This window comes from Phocoena phocoena, chromosome 5 (assembly GCF_963924675.1).
Source record: "Phocoena phocoena chromosome 5, mPhoPho1.1, whole genome shotgun sequence".
Taxonomy (NCBI): Eukaryota; Metazoa; Chordata; class Mammalia; order Artiodactyla; family Phocoenidae; genus Phocoena; species Phocoena phocoena.
Window position 1 is genome coordinate 138,515,128 of NC_089223.1, and position 20,680 is coordinate 138,535,807.

General features: G+C 58.8%; 1 protein-coding gene across 1 annotated transcript in view; it reads left to right on the forward strand.

Moving 5' to 3' along the window:
* Positions 1-17,083, forward strand: part of LETM1 (leucine zipper and EF-hand containing transmembrane protein 1) — a 30,179-nt gene extending 13,096 nt beyond the window's left edge. The window contains exons 4-14 of the mRNA XM_065877848.1: positions 1,054-1,197; positions 1,813-1,950; positions 2,586-2,789; positions 8,107-8,226; positions 9,601-9,732; positions 10,047-10,190; positions 10,606-10,740; positions 13,667-13,801; positions 14,608-14,798; positions 15,862-16,000; positions 16,934-17,083. Coding sequence (XP_065733920.1) covers positions 1,054-1,197; positions 1,813-1,950; positions 2,586-2,789; positions 8,107-8,226; positions 9,601-9,732; positions 10,047-10,190; positions 10,606-10,740; positions 13,667-13,801; positions 14,608-14,798; positions 15,862-16,000; positions 16,934-17,083 — 1,632 coding nt within the window. The remainder of the gene's footprint in view (positions 1-1,053; positions 1,198-1,812; positions 1,951-2,585; positions 2,790-8,106; positions 8,227-9,600; positions 9,733-10,046; positions 10,191-10,605; positions 10,741-13,666; positions 13,802-14,607; positions 14,799-15,861; positions 16,001-16,933) is intronic.
* The last annotated feature ends 3,597 nt before the right edge of the window (positions 17,084-20,680 follow it).

The following is a 20,680-nucleotide window of genomic DNA, read 5'->3' on the forward strand; positions in this document are numbered from 1 at the left end:
AATTATAAACAAATGAAAAACGTGGGAATCCTTGAGTCCATTTTGGTAATAAATAGAAAAATGAAGGTGCAAAGCGAGGTCGATAAATGGGGAGATGGGCTTGAGTTAGGAAATTGCCGTTTTGTGGCCATCAGAGTAGAGGCTGGTTTGGGAGGAACCGTGATGAATGTGTCTAGGGAGAGAGGTGGGTGTTTATTTGCGCGTTCTCAGGGCGTTCCCTCACAGGTGGAGAGAACAGCCTGTCCAGGTGATCACAGTGACCACTGTTGCAGGGTGGGTGACGCCTGACCCCCGGGGAGGGCAACCATCATGGAAAGTGGTGCCAGCCAGAAACGAGGCCCTTAGTAGAAATGACGTCACTCCTCCAAAGACAGTCTCGTCAGTCACGGTGGAAGCACAGCTGGGGATGCGGGGAGTGTAGTCTCGGCTGCCGTGCACCCAGGCGGTTCCGAGTGGAAGGAGCACGTGTGAGCAGGCACTGGCGCAGGGGCAGGTGAGCTGCTGGAGGCCTGGCAGTGTCCGCTGTTCTCAGGGGTTGTCGATTATTTCAAGTCGCACGTTTCTTTAATGTCTTCAGCAGTGGTTTGTTTACATCAGTGAGGCACTTGGATTTTTTCCCCGATCATTGCTGTGTTACATAGTCTTAAATCTAACCGATTGTGTCAGGGAACACAAGAGAAGTGCCCCGCCAGCACTCGGCCCTCCTTTCCGCAGAGCGCCTGGAGTGCGTGGTGTGGCCGCAGCCTTCCCCGGAGGCCCTCGCTGCTGCCAGCAGTGGCCGGTCCTCCGTCTGTCAGTCTTGTCCAGCTGTCACAGTGCCAGGCCGGTGGGCACCTGGCAGACGCCCTGCGGGGCGGCTCACGGGCAGCATGCAGTGATGGGTGCCTCTCCACGCAGGGAGGTAGCTTCCACCCAGCTTTTCCGAAGGCCGTCCCCGTGTGGTTTGGCCTCGGAGCCCTGTCTGCTCCCTGCGAGGTGCCTGCTGGTGTTCCTGTGGACGGCTGTGCAAGAAACGCTCCCCAGTCACCCTCTGGTCCCTCCACCCCTTTCCAGTTCCTCCGGATCTGTGCCGACCTCTTCCGCCTGGTGCCCTTCCTGGTCTTCGTGGTGGTGCCCTTCATGGAGTTCCTGCTTCCTGTTGCCGTAAAGCTCTTCCCCAACATGTTACCGTCCACGTTCGAGACCCAGTCCATCAAGGTGACCGGCTCGTTTTGACCCAGTTTGAAAGCAGCTACAAGGCTGCATTGTTTTATGACTGACATTTCAGATGTTAGATGTTTTTAAATTTTATGTTTTCTTCATAATTCAGTCATGCTGTGCTGTGATTATTTAATAGGTGCTGGTTTCAGGTTTGCTTCTCTTTAAAATGTGTCTTAAATTCTAGTTTCTCTAGACCAGTGTTCCTTGAGCCACAGGTCGAGACCCATTCGTGGGGGACGAGACGGGTCTAGGGCAGGGTTGGCAGACTTCCAGCCCACGGGCCATTTTGGTCAGTAAGGCCTTCTGGGGACATGCCTGCCTGTCGTGTGTGTATTGTCTGGTGGCCTTCACGTTTCACATGGCTCAGCCCGCAGGGCCTGAAAGCTTTACAGGCCAGCCCTTTATGGAGTTTGCTGGCCCTTCTCTGGCGGTGGGGGGAGGGTCACACAGAGCTCGTGGGTGGAGGGAGCGCTGTTCAGGAGGCATGTGACGGCGCTGGGTCGGGTGTACACGCACTTCGTGCTGGGGCTCAGAGCAGCTGCCGGGCCGGCGCCGTCCAGGAAGCCGTGCGGGCAGGAACCCAGGAGTGCAGTGCCCTCTCTGACTTCGCAGGAAGAGAGGCTGAAGAAGGAGCTGAGGGTCAAGTTGGAGCTGGCCAAGTTTCTGCAGGACACCATCGAGGAGATGGCCCTGAAGAACAAGGCAGCCAAGGGGGACGCCACCAAAGACTTCGCCGTGTTTTTCCAGAAGGTGCTGTGATGCGTCGTCCCTTGAGGCCTTGCCCTGTCGGTCCCCAGTGCTGGTTAGCGCCTCGGGGCTGCCCGCCTTATCTGGGGAGCGTGCCTTGTCTCCTTTCTGCCCTCCTTTTCACTGTGCACGATGGGGGCGGGGCTCCTGGAGGTCAAGCCTGCTGCCCCGAGAACGTGAACTTACCCTGGCCTGGGTCTCCGGACTTTGCAGCAGCCCTGGGGGAGGTAGAGTTTGGCAGGGACCTAAGACCCCACAGTTGTGACCAGCAGGGGGCTGGGCTGGGAAGGAGGGGCAGACTGCCCCATAGCCATGCCCACGGTGTGGGAGGCCAGCCCAGCATGGAGAGGCCCCAGCCTCCTCCCGGCCAGCCGCCTCGGCTCCGCTGGCGTAGCAGACAAGGGCCAGGGACCGGATGCCATCCCCTGCGTGGACGCCTCGCTCGCAGGAGCCCAGCCAGGCAGCGCTCAGGGCTTTGGGTCGCAGGGGCCACTCCCGGTAGGAGATGTGAGCGGAGCTGAGGGAGGGTGTGGGTGGCCCCTTCTGCTTTGTTTCCTGACTTGAGGCGTGTGACCCGAGGCCATGGGGGTGCGGGGGACACAGCCCACCCGTGGTGACCCTTACCATGGCTCCCGCAGATCCGAGAGACGGGTGAGAGACCCAGCAACGAGGAAATCATGCGGTTTTCCAAACTGTTTGAGGATGAGCTGACCCTGGACAACCTCACGCGCCTACAGCTGGTGGCGCTGTGCAAGCTGCTGGAGCTGCAGTCCATGGGCACCAACAACTTCCTGCGCTTCCAGCTCACCATGAGGCTGCGCTCCATCAAGGCCGACGACAAGGTGAGCACCCACGGCCTGCTCAGGGCTCGTCTGTGTCTCCTGGGGTGAGTGCTGGGATCACACGGTTTCCAGCCGCTGTGACAGCACACCTTCCCGTGGTGGGACGTAGTCGCTGAAAAGGTGGATTTTAAAGGCAGCCTAATGTTTCATCATATGAACGTGTCCTAGTTTATTAACCGTCACTTTAGCTAATCTGCGACCCTAAAGAACGCTCTAATAAATACGTATTAATGTGAATTATGCCCCAGATCTTTGATAGGTCCTATAAAAATAGTGACCTAGAATTGCGGCTCCTGAGTAAAAAGGGCAGGAGGCCAAAAGCAAGTCCTGGCCCGTGACCAGATTGCTCCGGAGCTGTGCCGCCTGCCTGCCCCCGTGCAGTGTGTGTGTCTCAGGAAGTCACGAAGTGTCCCTCGTTCTCCCTAGTGACGCTGCTTGCGTTGAAGTCTGTGGCGCCCGGTCTTCCGATAGCTGCACCAGCTTGCCTCGGGGCTGATCTTCCCTCTTGTTACTTACAGGCTTCCTGAGTCCTCTCTGCCTTGTGTTTGTTACTGTTTTCCTCTGCTCTGACGACCCTCTGTCTTACAGTTGTAGTATTTAGTCCATACTCTTTTCCTGTTTGTCCTGTGTGTTTCATGTTCCACTTTATCTCCTTTCTTGCCTTCTTTTGGATTAATCAAATGTTTACTCTTCCATCCGCTCTCCATTAGCTTGCTCCTTATTTATTGTTATAGCAATTTCTTTGGAGTTTACAACGAGCTTCCTCGACACACAGGAGTCTAACGGGACCGAGTGCTTTTCCTGCCACGCGCCAGGCCCCAGCTGCACTCGCCGGCCCCGCCTCTGCGTTGCACGCGCTTTTGCTGCTGAGTTGATGTGTGTGCACCACGTATTTACCCTCCTGACCCCCTTCCTTCCTTCCTGAGTTTCCACCCGGACCGTTTCCTCCACTTGAGGAGTCCCCTCAGTGGCTGTTTGTATGGATTTGTCTGTATTAACCTTCCATTCTGCAGGGTATTGCTGGGTGTAGGACTCCAGGCTTGCAGTTCTTTTTTCTACATTTAAAGATGCCACTGAGGGCTTCCCTGGTGGCGCAGTGGTTGAGAGTCCACCTGCCGATGCAGGGGACACGGGTTCGTGCCCCGGTCTGGGAAGATCCCACATGCCGCGGAACGGCTGGGCCCGTGAGCCGTGGCCACTGAGCCTGCGCGTCCGGAGCCTGTGCTCCGCAGCGGGAGAGGCCACAGCAGTGAGAGGCCCGCGTACCGCAAAAAAAAAAAAAAAAAAAAAAAAGATGCCATTGAGTGCATGTCAGCTGGCAGGCCTATTATTGTTCCTTTGAAGGTGTCCATCTTCCTCCGGCAGCATCCGACATGTTTGGATTTTGTTACATCTTGTTTGGATTTTAGCAGCTATACAGTAACGTCCCTAGGCGTGTCTGTGTCTGTGCTTATCCTGTTTCCTGGTTGTGGTGCTTCCATCATTTCATTAAATACCCCCCCACCCCCCCGACATGGGTTATGTTCCCCTTAGACTGCTCACGGTCCCTGCATCACATATGCTCTTCCTGTATTTTACATCCTTTTGTACGTGTGGTTTACTTATCCTCTCTTCTTGGTCTGATCACTCTTAAACCCATCCTCCAAGATTTCCGTCTGCAGGTAAAACTGTCTCTCTTGTTCTCCAGAAGCAGATCATCACTGCATTTTATAAGGATGAAGAGAAGTTGTCTCTCTGCTCTGCTGGAGAATTTGCCGTGCGGCTGCCCCTCCTCGGGAGAGGCAGCATGAAGGCAGGAGGCCTGGGTTGTGTCCCAGCCACTCATTAGCTTTGTGAAATTGAACAAGTCACCTCACCTCAGTGCTTCAGATTCCTGTGAGGTGGGGCAGTGGCCAGACCTCTGCTGTTGAGAAAGTGGAGGGGGCATACTTTCCCGTGGACGTTAAATGGTAAAAAACATACATAAGAAGATCCTGAAAAGTGGAGAGAAGCCCCTGGGACCCCAGGAATGACACAGGAGGTCTCTGTGCCTCATAGATCCAGCCATGGGGCTGAAGAAGCCAGAATCGCCAACAAGGACAGACTTTAGAATCCCATCCTGTGGTCAGAGGAAAGGAACGGGGCCACCTAGCAGGACAGAGGACTTCAAAGAGTGATGGCTCTGCTCCAGCCAGACGCCACAGGAAACAGTGTCTCCCCACCCCGACCCTCCCCGGACCCCCCCCCACACACAGGGGCGGTGGGGCTGGGGCCGCCACCCTCAGGCTGTAGCAGCTGGGATGGTATCGGGGAAGGCTGCGAGGAGCTGGCTCATTCATCCCCGGCCCCCTGCCCCCTGCCCCCTGCCCCCTGTGGTGTCAGTAGAGACCAGCAGGGGGCCTGGCCTCCACCCGCACCCGACAGTCTCAAGGCACTCTCCATACTTCCCTGCTGGAGTGGTGTCAGGAGAGGCCAGTAAGAGGTTCTCCCGCCCCTCCCAGCCAGGGAGGCATGCAGAGCCTAGCGGGGAGGCCAGACCCCTCCCAGTAGACTCAGAAGTACCTCTCCCCCTGGCCTCAGTGGAGGCCAGATCTCTTCTGTTCCGGGATATAATTTACAATGACTGAGTGATGCCACAGAGAGCTCAGGGCCGTTGGAAGGAAGCTGTGCCCACAGTTCCCCAGAAGAGGGGACCAGGACGTGAGGGGAGGGAGGAATCGAGACAGCCTTCATCACTGGTCAGCGGGAGTGGTCAGCTGGAGGCGTTTTTCATTGGGCAGGACGTGAAGCAGAGGTCAGAGTTTGTGGTTGGAGGATTTGAAATATGATTGTAGCACGCCCAGGAAAGCCAGGCAGCAGGGGAGACGTAAACAACTTTGTCCATTAGTTTGGATCCGTAGATGCCAGATCGTCAGGTACACCACCTGTAAACGCTGGGTAGAACACCCCCATGCCAGAGCACTGTCAAGAGGAAGCCAGTTAGGACAGAAGATGGAAGTGAGCTCCAGGATCGCATAGCGTATACCCAGAGTTATACCCAGAATGTCCAGCTTCAGCTGAGAATCACTCCTCGTGCTGAGAACCAGGAGGACCCCAAAGCGAATGAAAAGAAGACAAGCAGTGGGTGCCAGCGCCATTCTGACCGTGGGCCACTCCCCAGATTGGGTAGAAGGCATACATCTGCAGATTTAAGACGCTGAGTGAGCCTCAGAGCGGATAAACGCAGAGAAGTCCACACAGAGACCCACAGTCAAGTGAACAAACGTGAAGGACAGAGAAATAATTTTGAGGGGCTTCCCTGGTGGGCCAGTGGTTAAGAATCTGCCTGCCAGTGCAGGGGACACAGGTTCGGTCCCTGGTCCGGGAGGATCCCACGTGGCGTGGAGCAGCTAAGCCTGTGCACCACGACTACTGAAGCCCTCACGCCTCGAGCCCATGTTCCGCAACAAGAGAAGCCACTGCAGTGAGAAGCCCACGCACCGCAACGAAGAGCAGCCCCCGCTCACCGCAACTAGAGAAAGCCGCGTGGAGCAATGAAGGCCCAACGCGGCCAAAAATAAAAATAAATTTATTTTTTAAAAAAAAGAAGAAGAAATAATTTTGAAAGCAATGAGAGAGAATGGCATCTTACCTGCAGGAAAAACAATTCAAATGACAGTGCATTTCTCATCAGAAACCATGCAGGCCAGAAGGAACTGGAAAGTATTTTTCGTGTGCTGAAAAAAAGAACTCGGTCAATTCAATCCTAGATTCAGCAAAAATAAAAATTAAAGATAAAAACGAGGGAGGAATCAAGACGCTCCCAGGTGAAGGAAAACTACGACACCTTGTCACCAGCAGGGCCTAGAGGAACCTTAGGGCGTCAGGAAGAAAGGACACGGCAAGCACCAGGCTTTGCTTCTGCTTGTGTGTCTTACGGTGGAGGCAGAAATGGGCACTGTGTGATGTGGCTGTGTCAGTAGGTGACGTTAGAAATGGGCACTGTGTGATGTGGCTGTGTCAGTAGGTGACGTTAGGATGAGCTCGACCAGTCGCGGAGGATAACGGGGGAGGCCACCACGTTCCCTCCATGATGAGGTAGGTGCAGCATGTGATACCAGAGCAGCCCCTGAAAATGGCCGCAGAGGTGTGCTCAGAAGCGCAGGAGACAAGTGCGGATGGGATCCACGTGCCCCACGGGAAGATGGGGAAAGGAAACAAACAACCCCGATGTCCTTCACGGGGCGAACGGTAAAACCAGGACGTTTGTACCATGCAGGGTGCTCACTAAGGAAAGGAGTGGGTTATTACTCCACATACCGCGTGGGTCCTCAAGGAGTCCCCAAAGGCTGTGCGCTGTGCAGTCCCATCCCTGTAATGCTCTTCAAGTGACAGAATCACAGGGATGAAGAGCAGATTGGTGGGTGGTTCCCAGGGGTCAAGAGCGGGCGGGAGTGTTTGTGAGGTCCTCGTGGGGACAGGTGTCTTCTGCCTGGACTGGCTCGGCATCGCGTCCCGGCGGTGGTTTGATACTGCACGTTGCAAGGTGTTAGCCACGGGGAGGAGCCGTGTGGCTGCACGTCCACCCACGGTTGTCTCACAGTTGACGCAGGTAGCGGTCGTGTCCTCCTCACAGGGTCACTGGGGGGTTTAAATGGGGGGAGCAGGTGGCACTGTTGCCCTTTGTTCCTCCTCTCCTCTCCCCTCGTCCCTGCACAGTGCAGGACGGGAGAAGCGTGGGGTTCGGGCAGCAGGGCTGCTCCCTGGGCAGAGAGCAGGCCCTGAGTGGGTGTCTTCGCATCTCGGGGTGGGTCCTGGCTGTTGACCCTAAGGTCCCACCCTCTGTCAGAAGGTCTGATCGCTGCAAACCTGGAATCGGGGCCTTGGTAGTGGGGGTTTATCTTGTGTTTGGCAAAGCGTAGTAGGAAGGTGGTTTCTTTCTTTTTTTTATAAATGTATTTATTTTATTTATTTATTTTTGGCTGCATTGGGTCTTCATTGCTGCGCACGGGCCCTCTCTAGTTGCGGCGAGCGGGAGGTTGCAGAGCACGGGCTCTAGGCGCGCAGGCCTCAGCAGCTGTAGCACGCGGGCTCAGCCGTTGTCGCTCGCAGGCTCCAGAGCGCAGGCCCAGCAGCTGCGGTGCACGGGCCCAGCCGCTCCGCGGCATGTGGGATCTTCCCGGACCGGGGCTCGAAGCCATGTTCCCTTCATTGGCAGGCGGGCTCTCAACCCCCGCGCCACCAGGGAAGCCCAGGAAGGTGGTTTCTAATCAGACACTTAGCTCCCAAGCGTGCGAATGCACACAGCACAGACCCGTAGTGACCCTGCAGGAGGTAATTGGCTGGCTTCCTTTGACAGCTGATCGCTGAGGAGGGTGTGGACAGCCTCAACGTCAAGGAGCTACAGGCAGCGTGTCGGGCGCGAGGCATGCGGGCCCTGGGCGTCACAGAAGACCGTCTGCGGGGCCAGCTGAAGCAGGTGCGTACCTGCGGCGTGGTGGGGGGCCCTTCCGTCCCAGCAGGGGGCGGGAGGCGCTCCGGCTCAGCTGCCGCCTGGGCCGGGGCCTGTGTGCGCTCCGCACGCGGTGGCTGCCCGCCGCTCCTGGGCGCCGCTCCGATCTCCCTCCCCGGCTCTTGGTCGCCTTTGCTGTGCTTGCTCTTCCCTCCGCCCCGTCTTCTGTGGACTCACGAGGACGAGGTCAGCTTCCTTTGCAATTCCAGTACGACTCTCAACTGAGGCCAGGGGGGTTTGGGGAAGTAGGACCCAGGCCAGGCCGACCTCCGAAATTCCTGCTCTTGGCAGCCTGGGTCTGAGTGACCCTGCTTCTCCGGCCGCTCAGAGGGCCCTCGGGCAGAAGCCAGGGGCCAGCTCTGCAGGGCCACAGGCCTGCCCCGCCGGCATGGGTCTGAGTGGATGCGATGATGGGTAGGCAATGTTCACAGCAACTCAGCCTTCGTATCAAAAGGGGCAGGGCGCCAGCTGGGCACCCCCTCGGGTTGTCTTCCCAGTGTAGACAGAGATCTGTTGACACCCGCTGCCCCCCCTGCTGACACAGACGGTGCTTAGTGGGCAGTGCATTCTTGTCCTTGTCTTCACTGCCCTTGTCTCCGACAGGGTCTCCTCGCAGACCATCCTCTGTGGGGGGTGCCCTGGGTCCGCCAGGGCTGGAGCACACCTGGGGCACTCGAGTGTGGGGCACTGTGCCCGAGGGATGTCAGGACTCGGGGTGTTTCGGTTTCCAAGGGCTCAGGTGTCTTCCTTCTCTCGTCGTTTAACCTGTGCTCGGCGTTTTCTCCCCATTCTGAGAGTTCTTCTCGCCCCATCTTTTGTTCTGTGTCTACCTTGTGTCCAAGCATTGTCGGGGTCTCTTTTGTCAGTTTGAACATTGTCTGTGTCACTAAAATAGCCTCAAACAGTGCCCAGCTCATGGTAGCTGTGCAAACCTCAAACGCCGAATGAATTCACCAGCACCACCTTTGGAGTTTCTGTGCCATTGTTAAGTGAAGAACTTTGGGAACAGGACCTGGCCGTCTCGCTCAGTGTTTTACAAGCCCTGCGGCCTCGCTGCGGGGTGTCACGTGACTGAGGTGGGCAGTGGGCGTTAGCACAGCGGTAAATAGGCCCTTCGGAGCTTGCGGGGTCTCTCCCAGGAGAACTTGCTCGGGGTACATACGGGTCCGCCCACTCAGGTGCCGCCGTGGTTGTTGCCACCAGTGTCCTCCTCCTCCGCTCCCCTACGCAAACCAGAACAGAGAGGGAAGTTCCAGGGCCAGAAGCCCTTGCCCGGGTCACAGGAAATGTGGGTGGGACGAGGCCGACAGGTGAGTCTGGGTCTCCACCTCCCACTTCCAGTGGCTGGAGCTGCACCTGCACCAGGAGATCCCGACGTCGCTGCTCATCCTGTCCCGGGCCATGTACCTTCCTGACACCCTCTCTCCCGCCGACCAGCTCAAGTCCACCCTGCAGACCCTTCCAGAGATTGTGGTGCGTGTTGCAAGGCCCCCTTCTGCTGCTCACTCTGCCGGGGGCCCTCTCCCTTCTGGGGGAGCCCCCGGACCCACCACTCGCCCCCTCCTTTCTTGTCTGCCCTCTGCACGTTGAGGGCCCTGCGGTGCGTGCAGAAGGTGGCCCTTGGGGTCCTCAGGGCGTTTCCCAGCAGCCGGGGTTCCTGCTCCTCGGAGAGCAAGCCCTGATGGCCAAGACAGCCCGAGACCCGGGCCGGGCGCCGTGTGGGCTGCTCTGGCGGGGGCGCACCTGCCCCGCTTCCAAGCGTGCTCACGGGTGTCCCCTCCCTGAAGGCGAAGGAGGCCCAGGTGAAGGTGGCCGAGGTGGAGGGCGAGCAGGTGGACAACAAGGCGAAGCTGGAGGCCACGCTGCAGGAGGAGGCAGCCATCCAGCAGGAGCACCGCGAGAAAGAGCTGCAGAGGCGGTCCCAGGCGGCGGTGAGCGGGCAGCGGGGCGGTGGAAGGGCTGGGCCCATGGGTGGGGTGGGGTGGGGGCACGGGGAGGCAGACGCACTCTTGCGGCTCGGGCGCCAGTCAGCGCAAGCGGCCGGCCCTGAGGCCCTGAAGCTGGGGTTCGAGGCTGTGGCGACCTCCCCGAGGCCTCCAGCAGCCCGTAGATGCTGGGGCGCGGATGCAGAAGCTGCGTGACCGCGCTCATCACGCGCTGCGCCCATGTGGAGGGTCCTGCGGCGGAACCTGGCGGAGGCAGACCCCACTGCCAGCCGGCCGGGCTCTGTAGACCTTGCCCCTCGCTTGGCGGCCCTCTGGCCAGCGGCACGTCTGCCGGTGTGGATGCCTGGGAAGGCCACGGTCTGACGGGTGGTGCTGAGCCGGCAGCGGCCTTGCGTTTCAGAAGGAAGTGGAGCCTGAAGTGGTGGCAGAAGGTGCCCCTGGGAGGCTGGTGGTCGAGCCGCAGCCGGAAGAGCCTGATGTGACCCTGCCGTCCGAGGCCCTGACGGACAGCGCGCCCGTCCTAGAGGGCTTGAAGGTAATGGCGCCCGCCTGGAGGGAGCGGTGTTGGAGCCGCACCGCAGGGCCAGAGAGCCCGCCTGCAGCGGGGGGGGGGGTCCCGAGGAAGCGGGGCCGGAAGGCCGCAGCCTGGCTTCTCGGGGTGACGGTGGATGGTCGAGGGGCGAGGAGAGCGAGGCCGGGGAGGGTGAGGCGGCCCTGCCCTGGCTGCAGCCCCTGTGCTCCGCGTGGCAGGGCCCCCAGTGGGGAAGCCCCCCTTGCTGTCCCCTTCCCAGCTGCCCGGCGCAGGGGGCCCGATGTGCGCTGCGCGCTGGGGGTGCTCGCTTCTGGCAGCCTTGCCGTCGTGGTTGTAGCTCATGTTCCTCATGAGACGCCTTCCGCCAGGGGAACCGCCAGGTGGCCCTTGGCACACGGAGCATGATGGGCAGAGCAGCTTCTGAAGGCGTGTTGGGGGCAGGAGGTGTTTACTAGGTGGGCAGCAGCAGCGTCGGGCAGCTGGAGTAGGAGACAGAAACCAGGACGACAGCTTTATGTCTGGGGATTCCCAGCGAGGTCCCGGGGTGGGGCGGGTGGGGGACCACCGCATTCAGAGGGGGTCAGAGGGGGGACGAGGCTGTGGTGGGGGGTGCGTGTGAAGTCGAGTGTGTTGATACCTGGGTAGAGGGGTGGGCCTCGTCACGTGTCCTGAGGGCCGGGTGGATGGGGACTGACCCCTGATGGGCCCCGCGGGGTCATTGGAGGTGGAGGGAAGGGCCCCACTGCAGGGCCTCAGGGAGGAGCCTCCTCCAGTCCTGTGCGTATGAGAAGAGAAATCATAAAGCATCAACACCGGGGGTCTTGGTGAAGGGAGCTGTGGGCTGCAGGGCTGGTGTGGTGTGCTGTGGTGGAAAGGGGCTGGCATAGCCTGGGATAAGTCTGGTGAGCCTCTGTTCACCCGGTGATGGCCCAGGAGACAGATGAAGACCCACACGCTCTTGTCACTGATCAGAGGCCGAGAGGAGGAGGGTCCCGGGAGCCTGGGCTGACCTAGGCTTGAAGGGTGACCCTGGGAAGGGTCAGGAACCGAGGTACCAGGGTCATTTTGAAGGCAGTTTGGGGCTGAGGCCAGGAAGCTGAACAGAGGCGGGGCCTGGTCGGGCCCATGGAGCGTGGTCTGGGAGAAGGGGTCACTCGTCAGCAGTAGGGCCAGGATGGTTGGCTGTCTCCATGGAAACAGATGCATTCCATTTCCAGTGGATTCAAGACTTAGACGTGAAAGGACATTTAAACTCTCCGGAGAGCTTATGAACTAAGGATCGCCAAGGATTTCTTAGCAAGGAGCACAAACCTTTAAAAACTTACACTGAAGAATCTTCGTTTGGTGGGAAGGTGCCACAAAGAGTCGGGGCACCGCCGTTTCCTATTTGCAGCACAAGGCTGGGTCTTATCGGTATTGACCATTTACTCGGACAGAGACCTGAATAGCTCTAGGAAATTGAGTTGGTAGCTGAAGAACCTCTCCACAAGCCCCAGACCCACATGGCTTCAGGGGTGAAGTTGCTGGTGAGTCCAAACATGTAAAGAATAAACCCTTCCCGTGCTACACAAGCTCTTGGCAGAAAGTTGAGAAGAGGATATTCTGAGATGAGCATCCCCTGATGCCAAAACCAGATGGGTACGAGACAGCTACAGACCAGTATCTGTCCTGAGCACAGGTGTGAAATTCTCAACAAGTTTCTAGTACGTGAAATGCAGCTGTTCTGTAGAAAGGATAATACACTGTGACCTGATGGGGTTTGTCCAAGGAATACAAGAAAATTAGTCGATGTAACGAGCACATTAACAGCCTCAAGAGAAAAACCATGTACGATCATTTCAGTAGATGCACAAAAAGCGCTTGGCAGAATACAGCATCTCTTCTCAATTGAAAAGGTCTCTCAGCAAACCCGTGGGAGCGAACCTTCTCAACCCCACTTAAAGCAGCCAGAGTGGCACCTGCGGTCACAGGATCCCTAACGGTAGCATGGGCGTCTGCTGTCACCACCGTCTCAGCATCGGACTGTGGGTCTGGCCAGGATGGTTAGAGAAAAACAAGTAAAATCACACAGAAGCGAAACTTTATTCACGGATGACGTGAGCACCTGAAAGGTCATTGTACTTGTTTGTACTAGTAACGAACAATCAAGTTGAAGTTCTAAGAAGCATATCACACAGTGGTATCCAGAAAGTGAACTACTTAGGGATACGTTTGAAAGTAGATGTGAAGAGCTGTACAGGATGCTGTAAAGTGTTGCTGAGGTGGATTAAAGCAGTAACTAAATGGAGAGCTTCACTGCACTCGTGGATGTGAAGACTTGGTGTTGGTAGGCTGTTAATTCTCCCCAGCCGATCTGTGGATTCAACACCATCAAAATCCCAGCAGGCTTTGTTGTTGACATTGACAAACTTACTCTAAAACATATATGGAAATTCAGAGGACCTAGAATAGCCACGACGATGGAGAGAAGCAGGTTTGGCGTATCTGCGGATGGAATCGTACACGGCGGTCAGAAGGAACACACCGTCACGTGGGTGAATCTCAGGGTGACGGAGCTCAAGCCATGTGATACCGTTTGTCAGAATTCCAGCACACGAGGCTGTCGTGGCAGAAGGCAGGCCAGTGGGGTGGGGGTGGGGACGTGGGCACGGGGAAACCTTCAGGGTAACGATACTTCTCTGTCGGGTGGTGGTCGCTCCGTGGCTATGCACGTCTGCCGGACACATTTGCACAGGTGCGCTCGGGTGCAGGAGGCCCCTCGGAGAGTGAAGACGGTGACTGCAGGTGCCTGTCGCCTCGCCCAGAACCCAAGACTGGCACGTGCAGTGTGGACACAGGACACGGATAGAAAAGTGGCCAAGCCTTCGGGGGAAAGCCAGTTACTCCCCTTCATGTAGGGTTTCGGTTTGCTTGTTTATTTTCTTTCCAGGAAGAGGAAATAACTCAGGAGGAAATTGACATACTCAGTGACGCCTGCTCGAAACTGAAGGGTCAGAAGAAATCTCTGACGAAAGAGAAGGAGGAGCTGGAGCTGCTGAAGGAGGACGTCCAGGACTACAGCGAGGTGCGGCGTGGGGGGAGGGGCGGCGGGGGCGGGGCTGAGGCTACACACAGAGTAAACCGAGGCTGCATCGCCCCGAGTATTCAGTGATGCCTCCATCAGATAAGGGAAAAGCTGGCCAAATGGTCTTTGGAGAGAAAACTGAATTTAAGTAAATCTTATCCAGTAGCTTTTCTAGTCATCCCACTCTGTCACTTTCCCCTGGAATGCCGGCCATTCGCCCATGTCGATGACACGCATATATCATTTTAGTTTCTAAACACATGAAGGTATCAGATAAACAGTCTGGTCGCTTGGTATATGAAATCTTATTTTTGTTCATGATTCCCCGAAAGAGACTTCTTTCTTACATACTATTTATTTATTTTAAGATTGGTAAAAATAATCTGTTATTTTCTGAACTTTGTCGTGGCAGCCCTCTTGTGTGGGTTCTCCAGTCCCCACCTCACCTCCCGTTCTTCCCTGTGACACTTGCTCGTAGGGAAAACCACAAGTTGGAATTTAAGAAGGCACTCACCATTCCTGGATTCTTTCACCGTCAGGAAGAAAGTCGGGGTTCAGGACAGAGTTCACTTCCTTTGCTACAAAAACAGTGCTTGAGTTTGCAATGAGAACCAATTTGCATGATAGACAGCAGTAAGCCTGCTGCTTTGTGGCTCGAGTTCATGGGACTGCTCCGCGCACAGCCTAGACCTTTCCACCTTGATGATGGAGTCTGTCTGGGTTAATCCAGTTACTTCTGCAAGGTGAACTTAAGGTTTCTATTTTAGTTTTAAGGCAGTCTTTTTACAAGCAAATAATTTTATTAGGACTTGCAGGAGATCAAGAAGGAACTTTCAAAGACTGGCAAAGAAATCTACGTGGAAGAGTCTAAAGCCAGCAAGAGGCTGACGAAGCGGGTACAGCAGATGATTGGGCAGATCGACAGCCTGCTCACGCAGCTGGAGGCCGATCAGAAGGCTGGCAAGCTGGGCGTGGCCGCCGAGGGCTCGCCTGCAGGGTGAGTGTGCCACGCGGTCGCCAGGGGCCTGGAGCCCAGGGGGCCCAGGGCCTTTCTGACTGGAGCACGTTTCTCAGCTTTGGTGACCAGCTGCCCCGCCCTTCTGACCTGGCGGCTGCAGCCAGAACCCAGGTGTCCCCACTTCTCCACGACACTGTCACTGAAGCGGCCCCAAGTTGGGTCTTCCTGCACGCGTGTGTGCTCACACACATAAGCACACGCGCACACGGTGCAGCGCTGCCAGCCCACGCCTGGAGGACCTTGGCTGCGGCTGCCTGCTCTCCTGTGTCCACCGCCCCTCCCCCAGCTCTCTCCAGGCTGTCGTCACCGGTCCTTCCAGAGTGTCCTTCGGATCACAGCTCCCTGGGGAACCACCAGCCTCTCCCTGTCCCTTCTCCCCTTCCTCCAGCCTCCTTCCTCTTCCTGAACCCATGCACACAGGCAACTCAATAATGACCCCCTGCGTGGGGGCCGGCTCTGCACTGGTGTGTCCCACATGCCTGGGACAGCGGCCAGCGGGGGCCAGCGTCGTGTGAGTGGCTGCCGGGCAAATGAAACCCCCCCAGGTGGTAGCGACTGACGCTCGGCGCTCCCGTGGGCCAGACACCGCACCACGAGCGCCCACGTCTCCAGGGGGCAGGCAGGCGGGCTGGCTGCAGGGCCCCCGCTGTCCTCAGGTCAGCGGCCCTTCCCCCCGGGCGAGGCCAGTGTCCCCTCTTGGATTGACCTGCTGTGCTGTGTGGGCCCACTGCCCCCCACCTGGTCGGAGGGCAGTGTGGCCATACTCAGCCCCTCCCACCCTGTCCAGGGCGCAGGCAGGCCTGAGGGACCCACTGGCCTCGTCCCCACTGGAGAGGCCGGGCTCGCTGGGCGGCTGCGCACGCACAGGAGACCCTGGACGGGGCGGTGGTTTCTGTTTCTGTGTCCAAGTTGGCTGGGTGTTCCCAGAGGATGGGGCGAGGGAGCTCTGGAGGGAGGGGCTGTCTGGGGCAGGTCTGACCCACGTGGCCCCAGTGAGGCTGTAGGGGTGCCAGCTGTGCCGCGTGCGGGCTGTGTTCCCCAGGGAGACCGTCATCAGCGTTGCTGAGCTCATCAGTGCCATGAAGCAAATCAAGCACATTCCCGAAAACAAGCTCATCAGCTTGGCCTCGGCCCTGGACGAGAATAAGGACGGCAAGGTCAACATCGACGACCTCGTCAAGGTGGGTCGTGGGGGTCTTGGGGAGCCTTTTCCACCTGTGCGTCCACCCGAGAGGCCCCTGGGGCTGGTCTCGCCCTCGCCGCAAACAGAGTGGAGTCAGGGCAGTGAGGCCGTCCGTCTGGAGCAGGCCACCGGCTCTTGCTTGGCCTCCCCTGGCCCAGCCCTGGCCGGGTCTGCGGAGCACGGTGTTGGGGGGGCTGGGCCATGGCAGCCCGGAGGGGACGCGTGTGGTCCTCGGGGCTGGGCCTCGGGACCCCTGGGGGTGGCCGGAGGCCTGAGGGTGCCGGGAGCTTGGGCAGCCCAGGCGACCTGCACGGGGCTCCGCCTCCACAGGATGGCCGTGGGCTCTGGTGTTACTGTGGAGAGCACGCCTTCGCCGGCAGCTCTCATGGCTCCAGGGTCTCTCCAGCCCGTCGGGGACTTTCCACTCAAACGTCTACCTAGAATGTCAGCGGACGTCACTTTGGTCGGGAGCACGGCCTTCCCCGCTCGTGGGCTGAGTGCCATCACCCTAGCGGCAGCAGTGGCTGGGCGGGGCCTGTCGTCTGGGGCCCCTCCTTGGTGCTCACGGCACTCTGCCCGAGCAGGGCCCAGCCCGGCAGCCTCTCTGTGTCGTCCATCCCACCTTCCTGCAGCCCTGCGACCCGAGGGAGGCACAGCTGGCGCCCTCACCTGGGTCCGCTCCCTGGTGGCTCATAGCCTGGTCTGGGGCTGTGGAGCCTGTTGGCTCCGTGCGGGTGGGGGTCTGGCCCTCAGAAGACCGGGGCAGATGGAGGACCCAGGGCCCCCGGCGGGACAGCGTGGCCTATGGGTGCCAAAGGCCATCCCAGCCTGGTGGCCGTGTGCCGTCTGCCCTCCGTGTCCTGAGGGGAGATTTCATGCTGTGAAGGGGCAGAGCCACCTCTGAGGCCCTCGTCCCTTCCCGTGTGTGCAGGTGATCGAGCTGGTGGACAAAGAAGACATCCACATCTCCACCAGCCAGGTGGCTGAGATTGTGGCCATGCTGGGGAAGGAGGAGAAGGTGGAGGAGAGGGAGAAGGCCAAGGAGAAGGCCGAGAAGGAGGCCGCAGAAGTGAAGAGTTAGGGCCCGCCAGCTCTCGGGTGCCTTGGTGGCCCTTCGTGCGTCTGCCGCAGTGGTCCTAACGTGACAGTTATTGCTTTGAAGTGATTCTTAGAGACAGATCTAATATTTTGTCTGGAATAAATCAGAAACTTCATAATCAGTAATTTTTAATTTCCATCATTCCACGAAGATTCAGCCAGTCTGGATCCCTGAACCCCTCCAGGGAGTCTGCTCTGGATTCACGCGGTGGCCCAGTGCTGGTGTGGTCCCAGCTGTGGCAGGCAAGTGTGCGGCCTGCCGGCAGCGGGGGGTCGTGGCCCCGCACAGCCCCCTGGGCTCCTGAGGCGGCTCGGGCCTCCCCGCGTGTCCCCAGGCGGTGTCTGCTGCGGGAGGAGAGAGGACCCGCCGCGTGGACTCCCTGTGCCCGTGGAGCCCCAGGCGCGGGATTGGGGTCGTGCAGACACAGCCGCCTCGGCCTGGAGAGGACGCTTCGTGAGTCGTGGGCCTGGATTCCCACAGATCAGTGTGAACAGGAGCCACTCGTGCACGCTCCCAAGCTCACACCTGCAGCGAGTGAGCGAACACGCCCGTCATCTCCGTGGCCTCTGGAGGGCCGTGTTCTCTGACGCGGATGTCAGGTCTCCTGGAAGTTCGCTCTGACGTGTGTATCCGAGCTCTTTCTTGAGTTCTCTTTGATTCTCACCTAACCCTAACCACTTAACTGGTACAGAATTTCCTCACATGACAGTCTGCCCACCTGAGTAAATCCAATGTAAATTATGCCAGGAGAGGTGCTAATGAAGCCCTGGAAAATGAAGCATCTCGGGTGCAGTAATTTGTTACGCTTTTAGAAAGTTTCCTCATTTGGGGTGTTAGCGCCTCACCGCCCCCTTGGGTGTTCGGAGCGGGTTTCGCCGCGTGTCCGGTGATGGGTCCACAACCGGCAGCTCGGGGAGGCCGGTGCTCCGTGGCGGGGGTGGGGGTGGGGGTGCTGGGCGGCCTGCGGCCCCAGCTCTGTCCGGCTGCCCACGCGAAGGCTGGGTCAGGTATGGCAAGAACGTTCTTTGGGGGAAAACAGACGTAGGAATCGGAAGACGTGGGCCTAGAGTGGCCAGATGAGCTGAGGGAGGACGACGACGAGATGATAGCTTCCAAGTTACTTGAAACTTTTTACCCAGCCGCTAAAGAAGAAACTCGACAAGATAAGATTCTGTATTCTCAGGTGTAAACCTTCGTAAAGGGGCAGTGGGTTCTGAAGGGTTCCTCGTTCGGCTATTCAAGAGGCACGTTCCCCGTGCTTAATTGACACTTACAGGTCCTCTCACACGTGTTTTAGTGGCCTGGTTTTCCGCTGCGGAAGCGTGCTTGCTCGTGAACTTCGTGGTAGCCGGCGTGCCGCGGATGGGGTCATCCTTCCCGCCTCCGTCCTCACCTCGCTGCCTTCGCCAGGCGCCCGGGGCGTCCCCGTCGCTGCCGTCGCACACCCACCCCGCCCCCCCACCCTCCCGGATCGTGCGTGTCTGCGCCCCCGGTGCAGCGGGATCCTTCGCTGGTGTTTGTACCGTGGGCCACGGTCTGCTGCAGGCTTCCCCCTTCGCGTTGCTTGTTTTTACTGTCCTGAAATTTATTTATTGCCGCTGACAGGGGTGCCCGGGTGCAGGTGTATGGAACGCGGCTCTGGGAACGAGAGTCTTATGTGACGAGCGAGGCGTCAGGGCCGACGTCCTCGGGATCTGTGACGCGGAATGGGAATTCTTCCTTCGCTCCACCTAAACACCGGTTTCTTCATTAGGGATTCAGGAAGTTGGCACGTGGCTTCCAGAGTCGCTTTGGAATATCCAAATCCAGACTTTGAGAAGGAAGGGCACCTGGTAACTTGCAGAGAAGAACCTCTAGGCGGTGCTCCTCACGGCGGGCCCTGGGCCGCTGGTGGCTCTGTCTGCGTGTCCGCCAGGGGCCCAGGGCCGGCTTGGCCTGAGGGCCGCCTCCCCGGGCTGTGTGTAAACACCTTGTTTAGAAATAGTGTTTTTATTAAAATATCAAATTCGTGTTCCTGTAACAGCTCAAAACCAGATTTGTGAACCGTGTGGCCCACCGGCAGTCAGGGCGGGAAATGGCAGAGCTGTCTGAGCGTCTGGTCCCAGCCTCGCGGCAGGAGAGCGTGACGAGAGGGCCTTCCAGCGCTCTGGTCCTGGCCTCTGGTGTCCCCTTGTGCTGTGACCGCGTGCCCTGCCCGTCCCCTCAGACTGTGCTGGTGACTAGGCACTCGAGTTGATGTAAGGAGAAGGTTGAATAAAGCGCTGTCGTGATGGCCTGTCTTCCCTGTGACGGTCTGTCAGGTCGGCGAGGCAGCCACTGCCTGACCAGGCTCTCCTCTCCCCGACCCTCAGAGGCCCCGGGGCGGGGGGTGGTCCCTGGTGGGCAGGGCTGGGACCCTGGCCAGCCCTAGGGGGTGGAATTCTGTTCTGAGAGACTGAGGGCCCCTGGGATCAGGGACAGCACTGCCTAAGGGCTGTGCCCTCCACTGTCTGAGGGGGCCCTCAGGAACTGCGGTCTCCCCGACACCAGGGCAGGGCCCAGAGAGCCGACGGGGTGTGTGGACCGGGGGCCAGCCCGCAGCGCCCCCCCGCCCCGCGCCCACTGCCTCCCCGGCCCTCATCTCTGGGCTCCAGGGGCAGGGGGGCCTACCCTGGGCAGAGAGCTGAGGCCCAGCTGGAGGGCCGCCAGGCAGAGGGTCCTACCTCCCCGTCCTCCCAGCGTGGACAGACCGCCCCCTGTGACCTGGGACGTCCAGCCTGTCTCAGGCGGCCTCACCCCTGCACCGGCCCCAAGTCCTGTGGGGGCTCCTTCTACCCTTGCTGAGCCCCGACCCCTTGCCCAGGGACGTCCTCACCTGCACCCCATCTCTCCCTGAGCCTGGCCTTGGCCACAGTCTGCCCCAGGGGTTCTGCGGGCTCGCACGTGGGTCGTGACCCGTGTGGAAGGGAGATGTTCCTGGGGGTGCAGGCACGGGCAGGGGGCTGCTGGGCCTCAGTGGCTCCTGTCCAGGTTCATCTCACCCCCGGCAGGCACCCAGTCCCCTCATGCTGAGGACTGAGTGTGTCCACTGTACTTGGACCCTCCTCAGGCCGGGCCCCGGGAGAAGGTGGACGGGGTCGGGGCCATGCGAGTCTTCAGGTTCAAGCCGGTGCCCCAGGATTCGAGGCTTCTCACTTCTGTGGTTCAGAAGGTTACATCGAGGGTCACCAAGGGCTCTGGCAAGGCTGACCCAGGGCGGGGGCGGGCAAGGGGGCTATATATAGTCCAGGGACACCACAGCCAACCTAAAGGGACACTTCGGGCCAAAGCGAGGACAGAATGAGTAGCAAAAAAAGACAAAATCGATCATAAACAAAAATCCACACACCCAGTTGATCCTCAGGAAAGTCTTTCCCTGCTGATGGAGATTCTAAAACAGCGAGAACAGGTGACAGGAAAGAATTGGGGACTACCCTGTTTTCTCAGGAGGAAATAGAGCCCATCCCAGGAAGCTCTTCAGGGAGAATTCCAGGTGGTGGACAGACGGTAGCCGGATGGCTACCCTGGGGTCACGGGCGGGGGTGGGGAGCTGGGTGTGCG